This window comes from Bombina bombina, chromosome 9 (genome assembly GCF_027579735.1).
Source record: "Bombina bombina isolate aBomBom1 chromosome 9, aBomBom1.pri, whole genome shotgun sequence".
NCBI lineage: Eukaryota > Metazoa > Chordata > Amphibia > Anura > Bombinatoridae > Bombina > Bombina bombina.
The window spans coordinates 103621003-103630713 of NC_069507.1; the positions used below are offsets into that span (position 1 = coordinate 103621003).

Below are 9711 nucleotides of genomic sequence, written 5' to 3' on the forward strand. Positions count from 1 at the left end.
TAGAAGAGAAGGCATGTAAAAAATATCTGCACTGTTAACAAAGAGAACCGGGGATGCTACAACAATGGTTAGATGATACTAGCACCCATAGGGGCATATTTATCAAGCTCCGTATCCATACTCCAGCTTGATGCCCTATGTTTCCGGCGGGCCTGAAGGTCTAAAGACCGCTGCTCCATAACTTGTCCATCTGCTCTGAGGCGGCAGACAGATATCAACCCGATCGAATACAATCAGGTTGATTGACATCCCGATTGGCCGCAAATCTGCAGGGGGGCGGTAATGCACCGGCAGTCCACAAGAACTGCTGGTGCAATGATAAATGCAGAGAACATATGCTGTCGGCATTTATCGATGTGCAGCGGACATGATTTGCTATATCGGATCATGTCCACTTGCACCATTATAAATAGGCCCCCAAGTATCTCCACAGAATTATTATTTATTATTATCACGTATTTGTAGAGCGCCAACAGGTTCCGCAGTGCTATGAACATAGGTGGTATATAAAAACGATTACAGGGATCAAATGGGGAGAGATGGTCCGGCCGAGAGTTGCACTGTTGTAGTCGGCTCTTATGAAGGTGAACTACAAACAGCTGGGTTCATAGGTTTACATGCTATGGGGTTTTAGGGGATAGCAGTGGAGATAGGAAGGTTAGTGTAGGTTGTAAGCGCGTCCCTGAATAGTAGAGTCTTCAGGGAGGACTTGAAGCTTTTAAAACTAGGGGAGATTCTTGTGGAGCGAGGCTGAAAGTTCCATAAGATGGAAGCCAATCTGGAGAAATCTTGAAGACAGGAATGTGAGGATGTAACAAGAGAGGAGGAGAGTAGGAGATCATGAGCGGAGCGAAGGGGATGGGAGGGAGAGTATCTGGAGACAAGGTCTGAGATGTAGGGGGGAGCAGTGCAATTGAGGGCTTTGTGTGTCAGAGTGAGACAGTATTCATGACAAAGGTTTTATTGCATAAAATAGTAACTAGGGGACAGAACCACCAATGCCTATGTTTACTCACTGTTTAATTCTTATAGCTGGTTCCCTAATTATACATTTTCTGTATCTTTCCTTAATTTATTTCTGCTCATTTTCATTTATCTTGTTTTTTTCAGTCTTCCTATCTCCTTTCTGACCTGTATTCTGTAATTCTCTCTGTTGCACGGTATCAACAGTGTGTTGTTTTGGCAAAGGCTACACCTCTTATGATAACAAGTCTCAGAGTGCTGATACGGCGGCTACTTTCTCCTTCCCCAAGGTGATGGATAAGATCCCATCAGATGATACCCACCTGAAGGGCATAGGGCGGGGGCTCAGAATAGTATATAAGTAGTGTTCTTGCTCTGTGTTCATTGTCCACTATCCAGAAGCTGATTCTTTGCCTGATATCCAAGAGGAACATAGACAGAACCATGAAGATTCTTCTGCTTCTGGGCCTGGTGGTCCTATCAGAATGTTTGGTGAAGTATGTGACCAAGAAAGAGGATTTTGTTGTTCTCTTGTGCTGGATTCTTTCCTACCATATATGTCTAATTTGTTTAATTCTTTCCAGTTTGTTTTCTCTCATTTTTTTTACATTCCTTTTATTCTACTTTTTTTATTTTAGATTTGTTTCTAATCAATCTTCCTTATATTATATTTAACTATACGTTCCATGCAGTACAAATTATAGGAACTTTCAGCTGCAATAAGAAAATACTAATGCTTTAGAAAATTTTCTTTTTGTACAAATGGTTGCTGATAATTATGTATTTGAAGCAGCTAAACACATAGTTAAAGCCAGCTCTAGAACAGCATTTACCACTGATCACAGGTGTCAGCTTGGCACAGATACCTAACTGTGGGAATCAGACATGAGTTTTGTTTGCATATTGTAGCATCTTCACACACTGTATTTACTTTAGAACAGTAGAATAATAAAATATCTAATTTGGGAAATTGGCATCTATGAATCTTGTGCAGTTATCTATGAATCTCATGTAGTTTAGAATGATATAATATTTAATATTTGGCCTCCAATTATCAAGCTGCAGATGCAAATTGCAAGCCCTTGAGGTGCGAGCCTGCAGCTGCATATTAGGAAATTAAGACCTTGCTAATTAATATTTTCATCAGCACAGAGGTGATGGGCTTAAATCATTTCAGACTAATTTGAATTTAAAATGATTGGCAAGCCATGCGCTAGTGCAATTGGTCTCGGAGAGAGAAGGGGCGGAGCTGCACAAGCAGTTGCTCAGGCAATGTGGGTGGCGGCTGCTGCCTTGCAAGCCCATAATGGGGGCAGACAGATTTCCTAGTTAGGAACCTTGCATGATTTTGATAAAGTCTGTTATTTAAGACACTTTTAATCTCACTTCTATTTTCAAATTTGCTTTATTTTCTTGGTATCCTTTTTTAAAAACTAATAGGTACCTATTCTTCACTACTGGAAGCTAGCTGGTGATTGGTGGTTACACATATTTACCTCCCTGTAGTGTATTGCTACTCTGGAGTTGACTTTAACCATGTGTTTAAACCCTTTGCTGGGGTTAAAGTTTAACCGTTAAACACATAGTTATATACAAGTAATAGTGCAATAATAAATTAATCTAACATATTAGAGCATTTTCTTTTTGTCTTTTATATCCCTTTAAATGGGGGCCTTTATGCATCGTTTGTGCAATGTTAATTGGATATTTTGAGGCAGACCAGAGGAAGCAGTGCAGTAAAAAACAACGCTTGAATACAATGTAAAAAATAAACAGATAACTTATTTAATCTTCTGCAAAGTCACCCAATATTTATTTTTAAATGTTTGCAGTAATGATTTTAATAAAGAATACAGTAGAGATAATAATCTTGTGTTTTAATGAATGTCTGTCTAGAGCAGTGTCTAACACTTCCATTCATCAGGGCACACTAACAGGCCAGATTTTCAGGATATCTGAACTAGAGCACAAGTGAAATAATCATTTAATCAGTAATCATGGTGATTAACCACCCAACGTAATCCTGAAAATCTGGTCTATTAATGTGTCCTGAAGACTGAAATTGAGAAAAAAGCGTTAGAGCACTACATAAGGGCAAATCACATGAAAATAAATAAAAGGTGCAGCAATCTGTCCTAGATCTCTAGAAAAGTATTCATGACAAAGATTTTATTGCATAAAATAGTAACTAGGGGACAACACACACATCTGCACAGCCATTAGTAATTTGTCTATTTCAACTTCTCCTGAAGGGTCCCTCTCAGGAAGGGGGAATCTCTCCGTAACCGTCTGAGGAGACTTGGAGTGCTGAATGATTACCTAAAGGATCATCCTTACAACCCTGCAACAAAATACTTCACAAATTTGGCCCAGGCCTCCGGAGAACCTCTTCAGAACTACATGGATGTAAGTTTCAGGATGTAGGCCAGACATCCAGCTAGAACAAATATTATTTTAACACTTTTACTCTAGCCCTGTAAATAATATTAAAGAAACAATAAACACATTTTTTGTTGCATCTAAAATAGAGCAATTTACTAATAGTGTCATTTTCTTTTTAAATTGGATGCTCCCATGTTGTAAATAAAGATTTTTTTTAATGTTCTTTTTAATCTGCTTGTGTTTTTGGTCTAGAATTAAAGACACATGAAATCTATCTGATTCAGACAGAGCATAACAATTTAAAAACAAATCCTATTTACTTTTTTTTAACCAAATTTGCTTCATTCTCATAGTATTCTTTGTTGAAGAGATACCTAGGTACTAGGTAGCATACACATCTGGAGTACTACATGTAGCTAGTGCTCTTGCAAAACTTCTGCCATACAGTTCTGCAGACCCGTGCACACCTACTTTTCAACAAATGATATCACGAGAACGAAGAACATTTTATAATACATTGGGAAGGAAAAAATGTGTGAGACTATGATATAGTGAATCTCTGTATTTTAGTCCCAATGTCTCTGAGTTCTATGGTCTTTTTTTTACACAGATTGAATATTTTGGAACCATATCCATTGGAACACCACCTCAGTCATTCACCGTTATCTTTGACACTGGATCTTCCAACCTTTGGGTTCCATCTGTGTACTGCTCCAGCCAAGCATGCAGTAAGTGACATCCGACTCCTAGAAGAATGGAATGTTTCTATACTTTCTGTAGTTTCAGATATACCTGACCTTATGAATGTTACTTTTCAGCCAACCACCACATGTTTAATCCCCAGCAGTCATCCACCTTCCAGGCAACTAACACCCCAGTGTCTATTCAGTACGGAACTGGGAGCATGACTGGATTCCTAGGATACGACACAGTAACAGTAAGTGGTCCTTCTTTTATTTATTTATTCATCTTTATTAGTTTCCCAAGTTGAAAATGCAAATAAGACAAAGTGAATGTTATACAAACAACCAATCAGGTGTCAACAATTAAACCAATAAACATATCTTGGTATTTATTAAAGCATGTAAAGATTGTGTCCTATCAGTCATCTCTATGCTTTCGGCGTACCCCATCCTGTCTGTCGTCATATCTACTGAAACACTATCCAAAGGCTTTAGAGTTCATTTAAAGGGATATTAAACCACAATAAAATATTTTGTGATTCAGACAGACCATACAATTTAAAAAAAAATGTTTCCAAATTTTTTCTATTATCAAATTTGCTTTGTTCCCATGGTATTCTTTGCTGAAGAGATACCAAGATAGGTGTCTGGAGCACTACATTACAGGAAATAGTGCTGCCATCTAGTGGTCTTGCAAAACTGCTGCCATAGTGATCCAGACATGGATAGGCTCCTGAGCTTATGTCTCTGCCTTTCAACAAAAGATACCAAGAGAACAAATAAAAATGTATTCTAGAAGTAAATTAGAAAGTGGTTTAAAAACCCATGCTCTATCTGAATCTTGAAAAGAAAAATTTTGGATTTCATATACCTTTAATGTCCTTTTATAAATATTCTGCCCTTTCATTCTCCATCTTCTGTTTTCTCTCTCTCCTTTATAGTCCTTATTCCCTTCTCTCTTTCTCTTTCCTCATCCACTTTATCCCTAATGTTGTTTTATATTTTTGCTCGCTCACACAGGTGGGGAACATCCAAGTCACTAACCAGATTTTCGGTCTGAGTCAATCTGAGCCTGGTTCCTTCCTCTATTACTCTCCATTCGATGGTATCCTGGGTCTGGCTTTCCCTAGCTTGGCATCTTCTCAGGCCACACCAGTCTTTGACAACATGTGGAGCCAGGGTCTTATCCCTCAGGATCTATTCTCTGTCTATCTCAGCTCGTGAGTTTGTCATACTGTGCCCTTAAGTGGATAAACTACAACATTCTACTGCTTTTCATCTCACTTGAGCTTTATATATGTAACTAATCCATATGTCAACATTTAAATAGTGACCATCCTCATGTTACCAAGTGTGCAACCATGAATAGAGCATGATGCACTATTATACCAGCTATAGTAAGCCTGGCTGCTTTGTGTGACTATGTACCATGGCCAGGGTGGTTCAATTACTCCCTGTTACTGCCTCCAGATAAATATCCTATATAATAAATGGCCAAGTATGTTTGTCAGATGCAGTCATGCGCAGTAGAGACTGCACATGACAAACATACCTGGCCGTTTGGATCCTGACACTCAGCACAGAGCAAGGGGGGGAGAAGGGCCAAAGAGGGGGGGAGAGGGCCAAAGAGGGGGTGAGAGAGCCAAAAAGAGTGGTGAGAGAGAGCCAAAGAGGGGGGGGGGAGAGCCAAATAGATGGGGGAGAGAGCCAAAGAGGGGAAAGAGAGAGCCAAAGAGGAAAGAGAGCCAAGGAGGAGAGAGAGCAAAAGAGGGGAGAGAGCCAAAGATTGGGGAAAGAGAGCAAAAGAGGGGGGAGAGAGAGCAAAAGAGGGGGGAGAGAGAACAAAAGAGGGGGCAGAGAGAGCAAAAGGAAGGGGGGAGAGAGCCAAAGAGGGGGGAGAGAGAACAAAAGAGCGGGCAGAGAGAGCAAACAAAAGGGGGGAGAGAGAGAGCAAAAGAGGGGCTAGAGAGCCAAAGAGGGGGGAGAGAGCGCAAAGGAGAGGGTCGAGAGAAAGCAAAAGAGAGGGGGGAGAGAGAGCAAAAGAGAGGGGGAGAGAGCAAGGGGTGGGACCTCTGTACTGCAAAAAATGGCCCGTGTACACGGGCTTTAGTACTAGTTGTTATATAATCTATTATGATGCACAGCAAATTGTAACTCATAAATGCTGACATCTTCATGTTTACATTTCAGTAGTAAAATACAACTATCTAATGTTGAGAAGCAGTCTAGGCAAACTCTGACTATCCTAGTGTACTCTGGTTGCTACAGGAACAAGGTGTGATTGAGTAAACCCTATATAGAAACATCTGAGCAGTGGACTTTTAAGACTCACTAGGTCAATTTAATCTGCCATTTCCTACCTATTTAAAGAAAAGTACACAATAAAACTTTGGCTTTTTATTATAAGGATAATACCATTTCTACTCAGAATTAGTTTGTGACTGTCATTTTAATTGGTAAAACATTATCACAATAAGAAAACTGCAATTAAAATCAATATGAATTAAACTTATTATGGCCTGTTCCCAGATGTTAGACCCATTTCAATAAGGCAGGAAGTAGCACAAAACATGATTTTTTATAAAAATTACCATCTGTATATAGTTGGAATTTTCTTTGGTGATATCAATTCCTTATAAAGTCTACCTCTTCTCTTATTTATGTAAAACCCTAAGACATTGTATACATACATGTTACTAGCCAAGGTATATTCTAAAAAATATTTAATCCTCATTTATTTTTCTTTTAGCCAAGGACAGAGTGGTAGCTTTGTTCTTTTTGGTGGTGTGGACACTTCTTACTACAGTGGTAGCTTAAACTGGATTCCTTTGACTGCTGAGACCTACTGGCAGATCACTGTGGACAGGTAAGAGTGATGATGAGGTTGAGAAATTTACAATAAACCTGTACAAATGTGAAGTCAGTGGAGGGTTTACTGTAGCAAAAGTAGGAATCATCCTTTTTGCTTTCTAAAGGAGGAGAACAAGAGATTCCACCATAATGGACTCCCTCACACCCTCTTTGCTCTACTTATGACCCCCTTCACTCCTTCTCTCTTGTTACCTCCTCAAATCCCCATCTACAGGACTTCTCCAGAATAGACCCAGTCTCTTGGAAATCTCTGCCTCACTTCACAAGACTTAAACCTAGTTTCCATAATTTTAAGCACTCCTTAAAGACTCTACTGTTCAGGGATACAAAGTTCACTAACCTTTTCTTACATCAGTTTCTCTCCTCCTTTTGTTATCCGCTTAAACTCCTTTAGCATTTAAAGGGATGAGAAACCAAATTATTTTCTTTCATAATTCAGATAGATTATGTGATTTTTAAACAACTTTCCAATGTACTTATTATCTCATTTGTTTTGTTCTCTTGATATCCTTTCCTGAAAAGTATACATAGGTAGGCTGCTGATTGGTGGCTGTACATATATGCCTGATGCTATTGGCTCACCCAACGGGTTAGCTAGCTCCAAGTAGTGCATTGCTGCTTCATCAACAAATGATACCAAGAGAATTAAGTAAATTAGATAATAGAAGTAAATTGGAAAGTTGTTTAAAATTGTATTCTCTATCTGATCCATGAAAGATACATTTTGGGTTTCATGTTCCTTTAAGCCTACATCCCCAGCTTTTATGTAGATCATCTCCATGTAAGGTGATCTACAACAAGTTAGCAACTTTTGGCAGGGCCTTTTACCCATTTTCTTCTTATAGTTGTTATCTCTGCATATTGTACTTGGGTTTATAGCACTGTGCAATCTGTTTCCGCTCTGCAAATAAAAGATAATAATAATAACGGAGTAATATTCTAAGTAATGTTGATATTAAATAATGGACATGCCTTGCAGATTATTAGTTTAGTAGGATATCTATACAACACGATAATGTGAAGAACTGATTTTGGTATAAGTCTTGATCTTTCAATCTCTGTACAGCATATCTATAAATGGACAGGCTATTGCCTGCAGCGGATCTTGCCAAGCCATTGTTGACACCGGAACCTCTCTACTTGCTGGACCTTCTACACCCATTGCTAACATTCAATACTACATTGGTGCAAGTCAGGACTCCAATGGACAGGTAAGAACTTGGTCTGAAATTCCTTATAGCCCAAGATTCATTCTGACACAAGAGGCCAGGCATAAAAATGCCAGTAAAATATAATCTGAGATTTTTTTTTCTATCCTATTCCAGTATGTGATCAACTGTAACAACATTAGCAACATGCCAACAATCGTCTTCACCATCAATGGTGTCCAGTTCCCACTGTCAGCTAGTGCCTACGTACGCCAGGTGAGTTGAAAATTTTGGTTGATGCTCTAAACTAGAAAAGAGTCATCTTTAGTTAAGCAAAACATTATCTACTCATTGTAAGACACAAATATCTGTTTGTCAATGTCAGATGATAACTATTCCAAACTTCCTTGAACACAAATATAAATTAAATAGCAACACAATAACAGCATGAAAACAACTTTGGGTCAGAAATGTTTAGAAGATTATTTCATGCTACAAGAAGCCATATTTATTACTGTAGACACAATTGCATATCTGTCCGGCTAGAGTGTGAATGAATACACACAAAAAATTCTTCCCTTCAAAACATGAATGCTGTAAAAATACATTTTGGACATTTTCTTTTGGAGATTTATTCTTTCTGAAGCTGGTTAGGTTAGCTAAGAGAAGATATTTATATAGGGTTATAGAGTGGAGATTAGAAATAAATGTAGGCCTGTTAGTTTAATAAACTTTTATAGTTAATAAACTGAGCAGAAATAGCACTAAACTGCCTGCAGTATAAGTCATTTTTCTTCTACTACATATGTGAACCACAACACCCATTCATACACATCCATACCCCAAAAAACTAACAAATGCTCATTTAACAAAACAACACTACATTGTTCATTGCAAAAAAGGATATCTCATTTTAACCACTTCAGCTCTAGTTTATATACTGATATTCTTTATTCCTTTAGAACCAACAGGGTTGTACCAGTGGATTCCAGGCCATGAACCTCCCAACCAACTCTGGAGATTTGTGGATCCTGGGAGACGTATTTATCCGTGAATACTATGTGGTCTTCGACAGAGCCAATAACTATGTTGGAATAGCGCCTCTTTCCTAAAACAAATGCTCTCACTGTTCATACTAGATCCCTTCCATTTACTGAATCCTTTATTCTTGTAATAGTTCTCCCTTTAATTCCTTACAAACAGCAGAGGGACATGCATCACATTTTTTTTATTATTTGTTGGCACACTTCATCTGTCTACTAGGTAGTGCGTTACATTTTAGTGTCGAAGAGATCATCATATTATATTTTTTGAAACAAACATTAAACGTAACATGAAAAAATATTGAACCAAGTTATATCCTAAATACAAATGTACCTACCCCTTTTAATACCCGTTGAATTAATGTAATGATCAATCATGGCATATCAATAAACGTCTCTCAGCATTATGATTTATTTTGTCTCATTTCTTATGGTATAGTGGTTCATAAAACTATGTTCTCTAATGAGGTGTGTAAAAGCAGCAGAAAAATGAATCAAATATTACATTGCTGGGGAATTGTTAGTCAAACATTGTTCTGCAAGGGCGGATATTCTAGAAATTGACTATGCTCTGCATAGTAATTGCATAGGAGATAATGCAGCAGTGTTATACTGGACATG

The 9711-nt window shown here is 38.2% G+C and overlaps 1 protein-coding gene across 1 annotated transcript; it reads left to right on the top strand.

Annotated features, from left to right (window-relative positions):
• The first annotated feature begins 1407 nt into the window (after positions 1-1407).
• LOC128639550 (pepsin A-like) lies at positions 1408-9159 on the top strand. Its single transcript, XM_053691684.1, has 9 exons — positions 1408-1460; positions 3216-3369; positions 3956-4073; positions 4164-4282; positions 5049-5248; positions 6778-6894; positions 7966-8110; positions 8225-8323; positions 9010-9159. The coding sequence occupies exons 1-9, from the start codon at positions 1408-1410 to the stop codon at positions 9157-9159; spliced, it is 1155 nt and encodes a 384-aa protein (XP_053547659.1).
• Positions 9160-9711: the final 552 nt, after the last annotated feature.

What these genes read in the sequence shown, in the direction of transcription:
- LOC128639550 (XM_053691684.1), top strand. Translation starts at nt 1,408, where the DNA reads ATGAAGATTCTTCTGCTTCTGGGCCTGGTGGTCCTATCAGAATGTTTG. An exon ending in CTCTTCAGAACTACATGGAT is followed by an intron (nt 3,370 to 3,955) that starts GTAAGTTTCAGG and finishes TTTTTTACACAG; the next exon opens with ATTGAATATTTTGGAACCAT. An exon ending in TAGGATACGACACAGTAACA is followed by an intron (nt 4,283 to 5,048) that starts GTAAGTGGTCCT and finishes TCGCTCACACAG; the next exon opens with GTGGGGAACATCCAAGTCAC.